This window comes from Peromyscus californicus, unplaced genomic scaffold, assembly GCF_007827085.1.
Source record: "Peromyscus californicus insignis strain IS unplaced genomic scaffold, ASM782708v3 Scaffold_11__1_contigs__length_118956290, whole genome shotgun sequence".
NCBI lineage: Eukaryota > Metazoa > Chordata > Mammalia > Rodentia > Cricetidae > Peromyscus > Peromyscus californicus.
In genome coordinates this window covers 116,744,011-116,763,193 of record NW_026294402.1, presented here as the reverse complement: position 1 = coordinate 116,763,193, position 19,183 = coordinate 116,744,011, and the positions used below count along the sequence as shown (strand labels likewise).

At 43.0% G+C, this 19,183-nt stretch overlaps 1 protein-coding gene across 3 annotated transcripts in view; it reads right to left on the bottom strand.

The window, feature by feature from the left end:
* Snrk (SNF related kinase) overlaps nt 1-18,667 on the bottom strand; it is a 53,321-nt gene extending 34,654 nt beyond the window's left edge. Inside the window, exons 1-4 of one of the 3 annotated variants that reach the window (XM_052725235.1) lie at nt 18,538-18,662; nt 4,244-4,301; nt 3,386-3,511; nt 74-768 (exon numbers count right to left, since the gene is read on the bottom strand). In XM_052725235.1, coding sequence (XP_052581195.1) covers nt 74-662 — 589 coding nt within the window. In that variant the 5' untranslated portion in view covers nt 663-768; nt 3,386-3,511; nt 4,244-4,301; nt 18,538-18,662. Of the gene's footprint in view, nt 1-73; nt 769-3,385; nt 3,512-4,243; nt 4,302-18,537 lie in introns of all 3 variants that reach the window. The other 2 variants (XM_052725221.1, XM_052725230.1) reach the window with 2 other exon arrangements.
* Between the last annotated feature and the right edge of the window lie 516 nt (nt 18,668-19,183).

The window sequence follows — 19,183 nt, the reverse complement described above, 5'->3', positions numbered from 1 at the left end:
TTATAAACAACCAACTCAACCAGCTAACAGCAGCTGGCAGAGCCTCAGCGGGTGGCCCTGGGCATTCACCTACCTACTGCAGGGGCGTCATACTCATCACCAAGCAGGATCTCCGGAGCAGAGTAGGCAAGAGATCCACAGCTTGTAGTAAGCTTCTTTCCTGGCTGGAATTTGTTGCTGAAGCCAAAGTCTGTCAACTTCACAAGACCTTGTTTTTCAAAGAAGACTACATTCTCTGGTTTTAAGTCTCTATGAACCACATGGAGTTTATGGCAGTAAGATATAGCATGAACTATCTGAGCAAAATACTTCTTGGCCAAGTCTTCATTAAGACCCTCCTCGTGTTTCATTATGTAATCAAACATATCTCCTCCATCTCCCAATTCTAGAATGAGATACAGTTTGGTCTGGGTGTCTATGACTTCATAAAGACGGACAATGTTTGGGTGCTGCACTAGCTTCATGCATCTCACTTCCTGGAACAGATGGCCAGTAGCTAGGGTGTCTAGCTTCGTCTTGTCAATCACTTTCACTGCCACCTTTTCTCCTGTAAACACATGCCTGGCAAGCTTAACCACGGCAAAATGACCTCGACCCAAGGTTTTATCCAGATCATATAATCCAGCAATTTTTCCATCATATCCTCGCTTGAACCCTGCCATGCTGGTGCAACAAAGGGAAAAATACTTAAAGTGCTTGAAGTAGGTCTTCTCATACGAGCGTGTCTGCTGGGAATAAGGCCTTCATTATCATCATAGCAATGGATACCTGTAAAACAAGAGAGACAGTCAACACGTAGATTTTCTTTCTTTCCAATTATTTGTTTGTTTGTTTTATTTTGAGAGCCTTAAGTCAACTGAGATACAAAATGAATCATGGTCATTATTAAAAACCTATTTATATACTTAAGAGTTTACAATTCAAAATAGAAGTTGAGAAGTTAAGTACCACATTCCACAAACAAAAAGTAGCAGTTCATTGGAAGCATTGGGGTGGGGGTAGAGGGGCATCAGAAATAAGAAACTGGCAAGTTTGATAAGCTATGCTTAAATGATAAATATTACCCAGAGGTAAAATTCTATCAGTCTTTAAAAACATGGTGAGCATTCACAAGAAAGGGAAACATAGAATAAACACATAGTCAGAAATCCAGCAACCGTCTCCTGTCATCCAGAGACTAGCCATACTTGCAGAAGGTGCACAAAAGCCCCTTCGGCACAGCCTTCTCTTACCTTCTGTCCGTGCATCTCCAAGTGATACCATGTAATCTGTGAGTATCTAAAGGTTTCTGAAGACCATTTTCTCCATCTCCCCAAATCTAAATCAATACTTATGCAAAGAGGACAATCAAAACTATCTTATTACATTTGAAATGCAACTTATTTCCCAAAATGTTTACCAAGCAACTATCTGCTTCATGACAGCAGGGATTAGACAGTCCTTGGACAGAGCAGGTACTTAATTAAACTGCCATGGTTGCTCACTTTCTCAGAGTACATAGGCATGCACTCTTACAGACCATCTAAGTCTCAAAGAGTGTTTGGTTTTAGAAATCAATTTCATATCATGCTTAAAATTTTCAACCTTTCTAATACAAACCTCTAACATAGAAATATGTTCTTATAAACGACCTTGACTCAGGAAAAAACAAATATATAAAATTATACCAGTTAAAATATCACTTTAAATCCTATAAGCTGAACCACCACTTTAGAAATGAGTACCAGAAGCCAGTGAAGAGTGTGCTTACCTCCTAGACAAGTTGTGGCCTATTAATGTGCACAAATTACTTTGGTGAACATGTTCCCAGCTATGTGCTATAAAAGCAGACACACTATCTGTGCTGTTTAATGATAGCGGTGCACATAACCTCAAACTAAAACTTAGGCACACTAGGGAAGTAATGCATTAAAGCACTAGCATTACATTCCTTTACGTTTCACTGTTATTTCAAAGATCAGAAGAAAAGCCCATGCTTATTGAAATCCTACCACAGACATTCACAGAAGTGAGACTGTATTGTGTCACTGGTACCTGAGGTCAGATTGTTTCATTTTGAAGCCAAGGAAACTCTACAAACTAGTGACAGGTGGTATTAAAGCTAAAATCCAACATAACTCAGATTTCAAAGCCCGTATTGGAGATCAACCCCAAAGTCTAGCATTGGAAGGCACTCTGCCACTGAGCTACATCCTCAGCTTTCAAGGCCCACTCGATGAATCTGACAACTCCAGTCACATTACACTTGGGACACTGAGACAGTAAGCGTTTAAATCAATTATGAAAAAGACGCATGGAATCATTATCATATTATCACACTTCCAAAATTACCCAAATCACTTACTTAGGGCCACCTCAAAAATTTACAGACAATAAACTTAATAGGCCAACAATAACATGATCACTAGCATGTTCCATATTTTAGAAGTCACTGTCACCACACTCAGCACTGCCGTTCTGAATGAGCACTGCACAACAGCCACATACCAAGCTTTACATGATCCTTTCCCAGATTCACAACTGCTTAGAGACAGGGATGACTCACCCTATTTTGAGGCACACACACACACACACAAAAAGAAGTAAGTTGGCCTAGGCTGCAGGGCTAGGATAAGGAGGAGTTGGATTCAACAGGGCATCTGACACCTGTCACTGTTTTAAAACAACCTGCTGTGCTGTTTCTCTGTAAACTGACAGAACAAAACTGAATTAGTCCTGTTTCTACTAAGATTTTTACTGAATAAGCTAGTATAGGAGCATGAGAGATGGCTCAGCAGTTAAGAATGCTTACTGCTCTTGCAGCAGACCTGAGTTTGGTTCCCAAAACCAGTGTTAACTCCAGTTCCAGGGGATCTGACACCCTATTCTGGACTTCATGGGCACCTATACTCAGGAGCACACACACACACACACACACACACAGAGAGACTGACTCACAGACAGACAGACACATACAAAATAAAATAAAATATTTATTTATATATATTATATATAAGAGTGCTCTGTCTGCATGTCATAAGAGGGCACTGGATCCCACTATAGACGGCTATGAGCCATCATGTGGGTGCTGGGAATTGAACTCAGGACCTCAGTGCTCTTAACTGCTGAGCCATCTCTACAGCCCATAAAATCTTAAAAAACAAACAAACAAACAAACAAAAACCTAGTAAGAAAGATGTTAGAAAAAGAGCCAATTTCTTCTGTACTCTTTATTAACCTTGTTCATCTGAACTAATAATTTCAATGACCAGAATAAATAGAGAAATCTAAATTGAAGTGTTTCTGCATTTGGACAGCAGTTCCCCCAAAGAAGCTTCAATTCATAAATATTTGGCCAAAGACTCTGTTTAACTTCAATTAACTCTGCGGGTTCAGCTGTTCCTACCTGTCTAAGTGTACGTTGCATATTTTTGCAAATTCAACTTTCACCTTCAAACAGGCTTCTTGGGCTGTCTGCCCCATTTTTTTCATCTTTATTCTTTTCCTCTATTATCTTTGCTTAGATGTATTCCTGAAAAGTGGCAAATAGATCAGATTAGATAAATGAATCTGAGGATTTTTAAAGTTAACCTAGGGTTGAGGAAAAGGCCCAGTGGGTAAAGCGCTTGCACACAGCAGAAGGATCTGAGTTCAATCTCCAGCATCCACATAGAAGCTGGACACAGTGGCTCACAATGTCACCTCAGCATGTCAAGGCTGGAGAGTAGGTGGGCAGACAGGTGGATCCCTGAGCTCATGCTCACTGGCTAGCCAGCCAGCCTAGCCAAATCAATGAGCTTTAGGTTCAGTGAGAGTCTGTCTCAAAAAATAAGGTGGAGAGGGCCAGTGAGGTGGCTTAGAGGGTAAAGGTCTTTGCTTGACAACCTGAGCTCTATCTTTAGAACTCACATGATAAAAATAAAGAATAGACTCCCAGAACTTGTCCTCTGACCTTCAAAAGAGACAGCTGTGGAATGTCTGTGCGTGCGTGTATTGGCGCGCGCGCACACATACACACACACAGAGTAAATAAATAAATAAATGTTTAAATTTGGGGGGATCAGCTGAATAATGATCAAGGAAGACACTAATGATGACCTCTGGCCTTCACACATGCATACAGCAAACATGTACATACATACACACAACTTAGAAATTGTTGATCTCTGAGGATCTCAGTGCCTCTGTCACGCCAGGCACCGCACTAGTGTTGAGAGGTAGCTGTGAGAGGTGTAGGTGAGTCTGTGCCGGCTCCAGGCCATACCTTGCAAACCGCATGCCAAATTACTCTGTTACTACTACTTGTTAGTTGCTTCTTTCTCCTAAAGAAAAATACAGAAAATGATTTTAGTGTATTCTATTTGTTTCAATTTTGCTTAAAGTAAAACTATATATTCTAGGGCAGGACAAACCAGAAAACAGCAAATCTGTCCTCAGTGACCCAGTCTCCTCCTATTCTCTTTCTCCCCTCTATTCATTTCCCCTTTCCCCTCCACTCCTAGAGGCTGAAGCTCATGTTAGGCAAGTTCTCTGTCACTAAGTCCCAATCCCCAGCCTGCAGCCTTCCAGGCCCGCCCTGGCGCCCCATCCCTCGCCCTAGACCCAGCCCCAGTCCCAGCCCAAGCCCCCAGCCCCAGGCCTGGCCCTAGTCCCCCAGCCTCAGTCCTAGCTTGAATCACAGCTTTAAGGAAATCGTGGCAAAGAACACTAGCCGTTTTCTAAAGACCTCCGGGGTAAAAGGTCCTGAACCTGTATCTGTTGAATCCTGACTATGCACCTGGTAAGGTAGGCACAACAAAGCTCAACTTATCTGAGCGATCTCTGCCTAGGATCCTGCTTAGCCTGCCTATAAAGTCTATCTCACCTCCAGCAGCCCCTAGACAAGCTCACCAAGCTCCTACTATAGCAGCTGAGGAGAGGAACCTGCATAAAACACTCTTCTAAGCAAGGCAGAAATGCATTATGATGCCACCAACAGGCAGCACACAAAACATCTTCATGTCGACTACCAGACATAAACAAAACTATCACTACAAGCAAAGTAGCTGCACTGTTCCCAGTCCTAGCACAGTAAGGGGTCCTTTCCAAGGTGGGCTTATGTGTTTTCACAAACCTGAAACACCACACAAATAAGTGAAAAGCCTGAATGTTCCTGGTAGGCCAACACAACTCACACTCCACGCTAAAGGTACTGAGTGTCTGGGCAATCAGTAAGCCCACATGTGGTGATATTTTACTTGTGCACCCCAATAAAGCTTATCTGGGGATCAGAGGGAAAAGCCAGCCACTATATTAAACATAGAAGTCAGGCAGTGGTAGCAATGCCTTTAATCCTAGCATTCAGGAGGCAGAGATCCACCCAGATCTCTGTGATTTCAAGGCCACACTGGGAACAGAGCCAGGCAGTAGTGTCACACGCCTTTAATTCCAGTGCTAGTTAACCATAGAGGTCTGGAGATCTGTACAGATAGACCTGCCTGCCTGCCCCTTGAGCCCCAAGTAGGACATGAAAGCTCCTCCCACTACCCCTGCCTGCTTCTCTCTCCAACAGCCATTCAGTTTTTGTGGCAAGGCAGCATCGTGGTTAGTGGTTAAGCACTGGTTCTGAAAACTATCCGATATGAATCCAGACCACCAATCACAAGCCACAGGCTCTCAGCAAGTTACCTGGCCTTTCTGTACAGTTAATTTCCTCACTAGACAATGTCAGTAACAAGAACACAGCCCTGTCTGTAAGCCCAACACCTCAGAAGGCAGAGGAAGAAGGATTGAGAGTCTGAAGGCCAGCATGGTTTGTATAAAATACCACCATGTTTCATCCCCAAATCAAACTAAATCAAACACACAAACTTTAAAGGCTGTGAAGGGAGCTGGAGAGATGGCTCAGCAGTTAAGCGCTCTTACTGCTCCTGCAGAGGACCTAAGCTCAGTTCCCAACAACTCATGTCAAATGGCTCACAACCACCTGTAACTCCAAAACCATCTGAAACTCAAGCTCTCTGTGGCACCTGCACTCACATGCACACAATTAAAGGCAATAAAAATAAGCTTTTAAGGGCTGTTCAGATCAAATAAGTTATACAATTACACTGTTTAGCATGCTGAGCTGCAGTATTCCTGCTGTTCCCTTCTAGTGTTCATCTACTACAAGAGAAGAGCTCACTGAACTAGCGCTCCTCTCTTGCTTTCCTAACACATCAAACTGGAAAACCAGTGCTGTAAAAATCTTGAGATACAGAAAATAACAATGCTAACTAAACACTAAAATCTGATTTTCAATAAAATGTCTTAAAAAAAAAACCTAAGTATTTGCTTCTCCCATCCCATTATTTGATTTAGTATCATTATGTAGCCCAGGCTGGCCTCCACTCAAGATCCTCCTGCCTCAGCCTCTCACATGCCAAGATTATAGGGCTGCATCATCATGCCATCTTAAAGTAATAGACTCTTCTAGCAAAGCTGGAAAGTACAGAATGGAAAGCTTTAACTTCAAGAGTAAAAGAGGGGGGACTGGAGAGATGGCTTAGTGGTTAAGAGCACTAGCTGCTCTTCCAGAGGACCCAGGTTCAATTCCCAGCACCCACATGGCAGCTCACAACTGTCTGTAACTCCAGTTCCAGGGTATCCAACACCCTCATATGGACATACATGCAGACAAAAACACAATGCACATGAAATTACAATACTTTTTAAAAAGAGTAAAAAGGGGCTGCAGTATCAGCAGTAACATCAGCACTGTTAGCTATGGCACTCTCACATTTATACAGCTCCCATTCACTGTGGTCTAGAGCACTCACCTTTGTTCTAGTATTGTAATTTCAATTATGAAAAAAAAATATCTGTTTAGGTTTCAGAAAAATTCAATTATAATATATAGGTTGGCAAAAAGAGTGGGGAATATACTAAGAAAAAAATCATCTGCATCTCTTCTCTGGTAATAAATCAGACAGGACAGCTTTGCAGCTGTTCTCTAGGTACATAGCCAGATACAATTTTTAAAATACACTAGCAGAAATACACAAGGCAACAGAGAAAGACTGTCATGGATAGAGAGGGGGCTTTTTAACTATTTAAATATTTCTCTCCCAAAAACAAACTGAATAAACTAATAGTTTACTTTATCAAATTTGGAAAATGCAAAACTGCAAAAGGAAAAACTCACCTGCAATCTATCTTGGAGGATGACACCAAACTGAGACACTCTTACAAAGCCAATACCTTAAATGCAATCCTGTCTTTGTAGAATATAAATAAACTTTTTCTCGTGCTAAGCTCTTCAAAATCAGTATCTTTAACAACTCCATAATTGAGCCAACATCTTTCTGAAGAGAAAGCATCACTGAAACCAGTCCCTTTAAAGCAGCCTTGTTGCAAGGCACATGCTCACACATGTACACACCTAGGCTAGACCTAAATGAAGCAGGCTAAGTCAAGAGTGTTTGGAATATGGAAACTCCCGTTTGAGAAACAAGTGCTGGTAGGTGTTACAAGAATGTACTGATGCTCTCCCAGCTCAAGCAAGCAGAAATGAGCATAGAGCATAGAGGTGTGGCTGGAGAGGAGGAAGGAAGTGTGGGTGGCCCTACACACACTTTGCAAGCTGCTGAAACAGTTGTAGAAGCAGCCTCTGCTAAACTGACTGCCAGTTTGGAAGCCACGATTACTCTCACTGAAGCGCTGAACTTTTTGTTGACATCACCACTGCAGCAGTGAGGTCTTTGGGTCAAACAGACCTCCTCCAACTCTTCTCCCCTAGGAGAGGTGATCAAAGACGGCACTGCACACAACTGAACAAACTCACAGCTTGCTGAGAATCAAACAAAATAGGCCATGTGCAAAAATCAGGCTACCCCTAAGTCTCTCAACATTTTGTTTAGAATATAACATTCCCTCAAATGAGACAATCAATATTCTAGATTCTACACAAAATCTCTCACAAGTATTAACTACCAGAAAAAACTCAAACTAGGCCAGTAGTTCTTCACATTATACAGACAACCAAAAGATCTGTTTTTGCAAAGCTGAACTGACATTGAATTTAACCTTCTTTCCCATAGAAACAAGCTGGTATTTTCTTTTCACAAATATCAAAAAATAAAAATTACAATCCTTACTCATGGGATCAACCAGACTGAAACATACACCTATAAAGAGCCAACTGAAGTCATGGTACAGATAACACTCAGTGAATATTACCAAGGTGATCTGCCTTTTTGCTAAAACTTTATCAACAAAAAGTGATACAGTGGTTGAGAGGAAGACTATAATGAAATCCTTCAGTAATATCAGGAACCTCAGATCAAGCACAGTGAGCACAGCCCTATCATATATTCTCTACGGTTCTTTTTAACCAAAGCAAGCAATACTACAGTTTTCTAAGAGTGTGCTCCCTCCTCCCGGGAATGACAATACAAGCTATAAATCAAAGACCAAAACCCACAATAGGTCAATGGGCCCTAAGTCATGGAAGAACTAGAGTGCTGGACTGGGGGTGGAGGGTGCTGAAATTACTATGGGGTTACAACAGCTTCAGTCTGCACTCACTGGATGGAATCTCTGTGGCATTGTAATTAAGAGTTAAGCCAATAAATCCTATTAGAAATGTCCTAACAGGCAAAGTTATACCTCCAAATCTAAGGACTTTGCAAAGTAAGGTAATGCCTAAGTATGCTCCAAGTTTTCTTGTTTGTTTTAATTAAAATACAATTACAATATTTCTCCCTTTCCCTTTCCTCCCCCCAACCCTTCCCAAGACTCCCTTTACTCCCTCTCAAATTCATGGCTCTTATTTTTTGTTACTGATACATACATTTTATACACACACACACACACACCCTACTAGGTTCATTAAATGTTATGTTACTTGTATGTTATGATTTCTGGGCTGACCACTTGGTAATGGACAACCAATTAGGGTCCCTGAGAAGATGAATTCTTCCGCTCATTCTCTCAGCATCCCTTAGTTGACTATAGTTCTTTGCCGAGGGGTGGGGCCCCATGAGATTTCAGAGACCATGACAGGAAACCACAAATGATCAAATTGCAGAGAAAACAACTGATCTTGAGGTGCCCAGCTCCAATGGATACATCTACAGCACAACTCTTGCACAAGGCTCATGGAACATCATGGAAGAGAGGACAGAAAGCCTGTTAAGAAGACCAGAAAATCTACTCTGTGATCATGTCCCCCAGAAATGACAGGGAAGCTCTACTCTGACACCTCAACAATATGGCTGCTAAACAAGACCTGAACAAGAATGACATCAATAGACTTTGTATCATGTTCTAAATTTCCTTTTCAGTAGGCAACTGTAATGGACTCTTAGCCCTTGACAAGACAGCAATGCCATCTCAGAGGCCTGCTCCAGTCTCTCAAGGCAGCTACTGTGTGGTCAATGCAGATTAATCACCAGAGTGCCAGCTTAAGTAATCTTTCTCTTGTCTAAGCAGACCAAGTTGTAACTGGAACATACAGAGAAGCCAGGCCAGTGCCAATAATGCTGAGCAGGTGAGGCAGAGCAGAGCTGGTACCTGTGGAGGTGGCTCTGACACCAAGTCACAAGCCGGTGAGCAGCAACCACCTCAGTAGAACCTGCCTCTTGGCTAAGCATGCCATCACTTCCACCTGAGGGTAAGTGAGCTTAAACTGGTGTGGTGACAGATCTGGCATAGGTGCTTACATAACAAATAATGACTTAAACAAAAGCTTATATGTGGAAATTACTACAAAATAGAAAAGCCAACCCACCATTACTCACTCTTCCCAGGAACACACAATGTAAATTGGAAGTCACGGGAAATTTTAAATTTAATATTTTAAAACTCCTCTCCTTTAAAGCCTGTACAAACACTGTCAAATTCATTTTAACTCTCTATCCCTTCTTTCTCTGATTTTGGATGAAGATGGCCATTTAAAAATGGTCATAAAAGAATGCTGGAACAGAAAAAGAAAATTCATCTGCAGACTAAAAGTATTGGCTGATTCTGACTTAACAGAATCACTAGAATTTTCTTGCAGGGGTAGGGCTGAATGCTAACTTTCTAAATAGCAATTTCACAGTGTATGTATCAAAAACCTTAACAAAAATAATGTCCTTGATTTAGTAGCCTTATCACAGGTTAGACATCTCTAGCCCCACAACTTGAAATGCTCCCAAACCATCCAAGTGGCACAGGAGACAATTTCACACCATGAAACTAATTTTCACAAACAAACTTACAAATTTTGCAAAATTATCTTCAGGATGTATCTAAGTTGTGCATGAAACATAAATGAGTTTTAAGTTTAGAGTTGGATCTCACCCTTCAAATATGATATTTATTCAGACATTCTAAAAACCCTCAAACAAATAAACAAAAAGAAAACAAGCTCCAAAATATAGTTCTGGTCCCAAGCTTTTCAGATAAGGGACAACTAACTTGTTCTAAATGTGTCTAAAATAAAGACGAGGACAAATACTTTACATTTTATAATGTTCAATAATGTTTAAATATGCCAAAACTCAGAAATAACGTGAATATAGAAATGGTGAAATAAATCAGTCTACCCAGTATTAACATTATGTTGTATAATGCTAAATAAAACCAGTTCAGAGGCTACGTAGACAGCTCAGTAAAGTACTTGTCATATAAGCACCATCAATGCCCAAAACCCATGTAAAAAGCCAGACGTGGTTGCACATATGTAATCCCAGCACCAGGGAGGTAAAAACAAGTGGGTTACTGGGGTTTCCTGGCCTGCCAACCTCTAGCCTCCACATGCACATGCCCCGCCACACACACAAAATTCATTCACTAAGTCTCATAGCATACCATCCCAACTTTTAATAACTATGTACTTTGTTTGAATGTATATACTGTAAGAATCTAAAATGTTAAATCAGTAATAGTCTTAAAAAGAATGTATTTTCCTTCTTTATTATTTCCTGTTCTTTTAGAATGTGTCAGTGAATATGTACTGCTTTTATAACCCAAGAAAGAGATTACTATAATTTTTGTTTTCTGTTTATAATTATTCAATGTAGTTTTGCATTAAGAGATCTATGAACAGGCCACATTCCTTGAAATATATTGTTGAAGGCTGATCTCTGTGCTCTGTGTTTTGAGCGGGTACACAGCTCTTTTGGGCTGGGGGCAAGAACATTGAGTCACTTTTATTAAGCGACAGTTTGTGCCTTAGTGGAGGACACCACACCACCCCTGTCATTAGAACCTTACAAATGGGTAAAGAAAATAGGATCCTCCAGAAAGAGCCCAGCAGCAGCTTTCAGATATGTCACAGGGTGAGAAGGGGAACCAAAGAAGGTCATGGGCAGCCACAGACCAAGGCTCCTGCAGAGGCAGAGAGCAGCAGAGGGAAGAGCACTTGCTTAGCTGACTCAGGGAGACACTGTCTGAGTCGTTATAACTGGGAAGAAGGGAAGTACCTTCTGCAAGCTAAGGAGAAGAAGGCTGATGCTGAAGGGTCCTCCATGGATAACCATTTACTTAGTAGGTTTGTCAAAGTGTCATTAATTAAAGTGCTGAAAATGCCCAGGAAAGGCAATTTGTCAAAGAGCTGATCTGAGGTCTCAAGAAAAGAAAAACCTTTTAGGATCCACAGGACGCAACCAAGAATAAGATCATCCAAGGTTTCAAACTAATTTCAATGGTTCATAAACATTAATTTTTGTTAATTTATTAGATCTCCCATTACCACCCATAGGCAGTACTCTACTCTATTACCTTATTCTGTGTAGACAGAAGTGAATTTTATGGCAAAACCAGTGACTTCTTTATTGTCTTGTTTCAAATTTTAAAATGCCTCTTGCTGCAACAAATTGTTCATATGAATTCCAGTTTGTTTGGAAGTGGCTTAAAATGGTAAGCCAAGGGCCAACTGAGGTGGCTCAGTAGGTAAAGGCACTTGCCACCAAGCCTGACCATCTGAGTTCAATACTGGACAGACAGAACCAACTTCTGCAAGCTGCACTCTAGCCTACACACATGCACAAGCATGAGCACACATGTACATATAAATATAATTTAAACAATTAAAAAGAGGAACCAGGCCAGGCGGCAGTGGCGCATGCCTTTAATCCCAGTACTCGGGAGACAGAGCCAGGCGGATCTCTGTGAGTTCGAGGTCAGCCTGGTCTACAGAGCGAGATCCAGGACAGGCACCAAAACTACACAGAGAAACCCTGTCTCGAAAAACCAAAAAAAAAAAAAGGAACCATAATTACTGGGAATCTATGTACATAAGGGTCTTTTTACATTTGTTTTATTATTAAAATCCTCACACTGGCCATTTAATGAGAAATAAGACAGCAGGGCCACAAAGGTAGGTGAAGGGCCCCTCTGCTTCCCTCCTGTGCCTGGGGGGACTCCGGGCCCACTGACCACACCCAGGACTAGAAATTTTTCCTATAATAATGCAGTGCTTCCCTTTTACCCAGGCCTCGTTAATTCCCAGAGAAATCAAAGTACTAAAGTGGATTTCTGGTCTCCTCCAATTTTGACATGCCATAAAGGGCTGTCCCCAGCAGTCACTAACCAGAAGAACTACCTGTGTCACCAAAGGCTCACCTGATAAGCATTATTAACAAATAATTTTTGAGATGTTGAGAATCTGTATTTAAGTTAAGAAAGAAAGTTAAGAACAAACAACTAGATGGGCAGTGGTGGCGCACGCCTTCAATCCCAGCACTTGGGAGGCAGAGGCAGGTGGATCTCTGAGTTCAAGGCCAGCCTGGTCTACAGAGTGAGTTCCAGGACAATCAGGACAGTTACATAGAGAAACCCTGTCTTGAAAAACCAAAAACGAATAAACAACTATGTAGAAGTTAGGCTTAGGTCATTACTGGTCACCTAAAAATGGAACAACTTGAAAAAAAAATCCTATGATTTCTTGTCCACATCTGGGGACAGCAAGAGTCTTCCCAAACCAAAGCAGGCAAGCAAGTCAAGAAGAGTTCAAGCAAGTTCTAGTTACCTCTTAAAACTTTATCCTTTCCCAAAGTACAAATTTGCCATACTTTGCAAATCACTTTTTTCTCCATTTGTTTCAAAAAAGCAGTTTCCTTCTTAAGGGGACTGGTAAATATTCATCAAGCAGAGGTATAAATTAATCCCTGAAACCAGACTAAACACTGTCATTCAAATTTCTCTAGCACTATTATAATCCTCATGTCAACAGAAAACTACTTAACCTATAGAAAGCCACGTAAACCAGAACACTAGCTTTAAAATCCAATATCTCTGCTCGTATTCATGTGTACATCATCATTAAAGAGACTCACAATCCTCTTGTACAATACAGCATCACAATCTATCTATGAACACATTAGCACGTTGTCCTAGATCCAAAATGAACTTTCATAGACCATTCCTGTCTTGATGTTTTAAAAAATGTTTTAAAAATCTAAACTATACTCTCTCCAACACAGAACCAACAGAGTTAAATAGTGAACCAAGTTTCACAGATCAAACTTTTCTCCCAGCTATCCAACACAGTGAGTGAAAGACAATACGAAGGTACATAGAGAAGGAGCGAGTAGTGGGTTTAAGATTCCATATTTCAAAGTGTTACTTGGTAAGCTCTTCCTTCCTTCCATCTCCACAGGTTCACTTTAGGGATAGCTGGACTTCATGTACTCAGCAACTATGCACCATCAAATAGCAGAGCAGCAGGAATGGTATCTAAAGCCCTAGGGCCTAAGAAGCAAGGCAAGTTCCTTCAACACTGTCTATAGAGTAAAGTCACCAGCGTGGACAATTCTACAGAATAACACAGAAACAGGGTGTAAGAGGGATCAGAGTCACTCAAGGATCCCCTCCAGCTTCTCAATCTTCCTTCCAAGAGATTCAAGTGCTAAGAAGAACTGTAAAGTTAGTTCCCTAACCTACTGCTACATTCCCTAGTAACCACAACAAACTGCCCCCTAAACAACTCTCCATGACACCAACTAGGAAGACCTCTGCCTCAGGCTGTTTACAACCTCTTGCAGGGACAGACATAAAAATAAAAATGAAAAATAATAATAATAATAATAAAGAGGTGCTATTTCCCTTAAATATGCCTTGGAGGGTTCACAGAAGGCATCCCAGAGAAATCTGTCTGTACTTGAGCTAACTGAAATCATGAAGTGGGGAAGAGGCTTTCAGGAGAGATCCCTTACTACGATGGAAAGAGAGCATACTGTGATGGTATAGTATCACAAGTAGAACACAGATCCAAAGGGCCTGGTACCAAATTTTCTCTAAGCTCTAGCTGGCCCTAACTCATGCTTTACCACCAGCTTAAAGGTCACTGATCATTTCCAGTGCTGTCCTCACCTCCTGTCACACACCAGCCCCCATATTCACTGGCATCACAACATCCTATACCATTATCATCACAACTGTGTGTCACAAATCTGTATGACTATGTAGTCATTAATCCTCATCCTCACTGACTAGGTAGGAATTATGTCTGTTTTATTCAGTTCTGTAACCCAGGTATAGTATCTGTACGTATAGTAACTGTTAGGTATAGTATCTACCCGAACACATTGACAATTTTATTACATGAACAAATGAAAACAGACATGAGCTGCCAACAGTCTTAGGTAAGGAACAGCAATCAGGTGGGGGCTTCAGAAACTGGTCCAGGTGCAAAAGGTCGGTCCTACTGGAAGTACGAAACTGAGCTGGGAGACAGCAGAGACTACCAGACAGGTCTCCAGTAAATTCTTACCAATGGCTTAAAACTGAGTGCGGCCAGAGTCTGGACAGTGATGGTGAGGATGAAAGAGAAAAGACTCACTGCAGAGGTGGAATCCAAGAACACAGCGCCCAGGGGCAAGGCAGAGGGACACATGGAATGAGTGAGAGGTGGTGGTGCCAACCTCAGAATGGAGGACAGCATCTACATACGCTGGCAGAGTGGAAGATTTCTCTCTAGCTCCAAAACTGTATGACTGAAAAGCAAGTAAAATCCAGCCTAGCTGTGTTTAAACCGGCATGTTTCCATTAGTAGGCTTATAAAAGTCATTTTAAGTGACCAAGACACTTCTTGAGTGCACATGCTGTATCAGGCATGACTCCCACCCGGGGATATAGAGACAAAAGCAGTCAGCCTTCAAGGAGTTGCCTGAGAAAGTAACCACATGTCAACAACTGAGAAAATAGGCCCACTGAGGCTGTGATTTGACCAGTTACCATATGTAGTCAATGCTTCTAGAATGCTGACTTCGTACCCAACAATAAATGGTCCAGGCAAATCTGCAATTGAGAGGTGAACAGAAATATATGGATGGACCCTCTTACTCTGCATATGGGGACACTTAAAGCATCATGTCCCATGGACAGATCATGCCCTGTCACTGAGTTGCCCTGGACTGAGTTGCTATTGGCAGCAGACTGGGGGTCACAGCCTAAGAAAAGGACAGAGGCCTGAACCGCATGGAAGAGCCTAACTGAGCACAGGCCAAATTATGGAGGAGCCAAGGTCATTTCTTGAGATGCTCTTGAAGTAACAATGTGGAGATGAATATTCAGGGAGCCTGGGTTCTCTCCTTCCAATGGCAAGAAATGGTTTCCCAAGGGGTGCAAGGCCACAACCCAAAACAGATGTGCAGAAAAGCAGATGAGGAAATGATTCTGTGAAAATAACAGTTCGGATCCAGCCCATCCCAAGCACACCACACTTCCAGTGCTCACTCTCAAGGCCACCAGACCTCACAGATTTGACAGTGTGGCTCTTCCCAAACCACAACAAAAAGCAAACACACCCCAAAGATGGTGCCATACCCTCCTTCCTTTACAAATGCTTTAAAGAATGTGCAGTTGTGTTGTGTCTACCTCAACTCCCGTCTACACACTTAAGTCTGAGTTCTCTCACAACTGATCTCATCTTACTCCCTGCCTGGAATTCTAGCCTATGAGACTGGTTCAGCTATGGCCTTCTGTGAGAAGCACCCCTTACTGTTCACGGCCTCATGCTCTGTGGGGCTGTCTCTACTCCTGTCCAAAGCCAATCCTGTCGGTTTACCTGGGTGGTCTACAATAACTTCCAAGCACCTAAGAGCAGAAACGGCCTTCCAAACAGATAAAAGACCCCAGAATACATGATCAAAGGTTTATCCTCCCAAATCTACTCAGTCTTTCTACCCAAGTAGACCTAAGATTTTGCCTACACGTAATGGGGAGTCTGCATTCTGAACAGCAGGATTTTGTTAAGAAACCCATGCCTCAAACTCATGATCCTCTTATCTCATTCTCCCAAGTGCTGGGATTATATGTGTGTGTTATCTCACACTCTTTTGTTCTTGAGATGCCATACTCATTATGCAGCCTAGGCTGAACTTGAATTCTGGACCCTCCTACCTTTGCCTCCCAAGTACCAGGACTACTTGGTGCTGAATTATTTTCTTACAAAAACGTTTCAGCTAAAAACTCTAGCTTGTAGCTGAGATGATGTTAAATTAGGCCTTCAATATTTCTCACCTATGTGTTTAAGTCAGAAAATTCAGGCTGTTTGTCCCTTTTCAGCCTAGACAGTGTAATGAGCCGATGCTCAGAAAGGTACAAAAGCAAAGAAATCATATCTTATTTAATACCAGTGCCTAAGCATAGCCACTCAATATCTCCCCAAAACAACCGTTTTGTTTTTTTTTTTTCTATTTAGTTTCACTTTCAACATGAGGGAGGTACCCTCACTGGTGTAGATGTGTCCAGTAAAAACAACATAAATATCCTTCAATTTTAATTAAAAGACACTTAAAAGGCTTCCTTTTATGATTATGTGATTAAGTCACATGATCACCAAATAAAAACCCAATCTGTATGTCTGGTCTATAAAAGCAAAAAAATAAAAAACTTTCGAGTGCTTAGTCTAAACCCTTGGTTCTCAACCCATGGGTCGTCGTGACCGGGGGTAGGGTGGGGGTTGGGGGTTGAACAACCCTTTCACTGAGTTGCCTAAGACCATTGGAAAACACAGAATGTACATTACCATTCATTACAGGAGAAAATTACAATTATGAAGTAGCAATGAAAATAATTCAATGGTTGAGGGTCACCACAACATGAGGAACTGTATTAAAGGGTTGCAGCATTAGGAAGGTTGTTTAAACTAATGTGTCATACTGAAATCATTCATTAAAATACTCAGAATAGTATAAAATTTTACTAACAAGGTAAGAGAAAATTTTGTGCATAAAGTAAAATAGTAACTGGCTGTGCAAAACTTTAAAGATCGAAAGTGGCATTGAAAGTTTCTGATCTGAAAGCCTTGAAGATGGGAATATAAGTCTGTGCTGTGCTCTTGACTTTTTACCCAGCTTCAATATGTGACCTTGGAAATGCCATGCAATTTCTTTCATTCCTAGTTCTGTAAAATGGGACAATTTTACAGAACACCGACTGTCAGAAGAACTGCTATGTGGTGTTCTTTCAAAGAAACTTGTCTAATTAGTACGTTCTAATCACCACACATACAGAACATTCCTCTTCAAGAACCCAATTCCAAGAGAAATATTTAAGCAGACGTTGAAGACAGATTTTCTGAAGGGAATGGTTCTATAAATCTGGAAAGCACTGTAACAAGATTAGAAATTAACAAGCTGATTACATAATCCTTGACAACCTAGGCTTCCGACTACACCGATGCATACGGTGATAAGTTAAGTGTGTCCCAAGCCCTACAAAGGATCCAAACTGAGTCTTTTGATGTTGGACAGTAATCTGGGGAAAACTGCAGAAGGAGCCTTACACCTGTAGGTCCATCACTCACTTCCCCTTCAAGCGCTGAGGTGGCTTCACCAAGGCTCCCGAGACTTGGAGAATATGCTTTTTAAGTGGAAGGGAGAGTAAGAAACCCTATAGCCTTTGACTTTCATAGTCTTAGAAACCCCGGAGCTAAATTCTACTCCAATGCGCACCTGACCCGAACTCAGCGAAGCTCCTAGGTTGTAGCTGAACTCACTGTTAACAACACAGCTCGAGGAAGCCTAAGCATAAAGGGTTGCCACTTTCCTGGTTCCCGAATCCAAGCAAAAGGCAGCAAGGTGTTTGTTTTTATTTTAAATGCTTCGGAAAGAAATCAACAGGAACGGCGTCTCCCGACCCGAAAAAAATCCGAGCAGTCCCCGGGGAGCCGCACTGCTGCCCCTTCCGCAGCCCGGCGCCCTTCTCCACAGACGACAACCGCGTCTCCTTGTTATCGTGAGGCGGCGGCCGCTCGCGGACGCCCAGCACAGCGGCCGGACCCCGAGGCCCACGGGGAAACTGAGGCCCGCGGAGCCCGTGCCGCCCGGGGCCCGCTGCGGGCACGGCGCGGAGCCGCGGCGACTCCCGCGCTGCCGCAATCCCGCGGCGGCCGCAAGGGCAGGGCCGGACTGCGCGAGGCCCGCAGGCCCGGCGAGCTCGGGGCCGGGGTGGCGCCGCGGGCCGCGTCCTCCGCGCAGGGCGCCCCGGGCCGAGCGCGCAACTTACTTTCCGCCTGCGGCGGCGCCCGCCCAGCCCCTCTGAGGCGGCCGCTGGGGAGAAGCGCAGGCCCGGCCCACGCTCCCGCCCGGCGCGCCGCACTCGCCCTACCTCAGCCGGCAGGCGGGCATCGGTCCGCAGCGGCCGCGGCGTCGACAACTCCCTCCCGACCGCTGGAACCCCGCACCCAGCGATAATCATAATACCGAGCGAGCGGCCGGGGGTGCGGCCGCACTGCGCATGCGCGGGGCTTACGTCGCCGTGACGAAAGCGGCGAGGTGGGGTCTTGTGTGGGGGCGGGGCCTGGGGCCGGCCGGGGCGGGGCTGGCGGGGCGCACCTGCAGGCCAGCGCCGGCGCTGCTGGAGGGCGTCCTGGCCCGGGCCTGGGCACAGCCCACTGTGGCGAACTGGGGCGCTGGAGATGAATAGGGATTGCACAGGAGGAAGCACCAGGGCGATGGACAGCGACAGGATTTAGCAGCTCCAGCTGGAGCTTTCAGGGGACATCTGAGGGCAGGCGCTGCATCTTGGGGTGGAGGGCAGGGAGCAATGCGAGACAACAAAACGAATACACATATGCACACGCATATATATGTATATATATATGCATATATACATATATATGCACAAACATGCATACACATATGCACGTATATATACACACACATTTTTTTCCTTTACTGTTTCTTCTCTCTGGGAATCCTTTTGAAGAATTCTGTTGATTTTGTTACTATTTAACAGAAAGGAGCAAAACCCA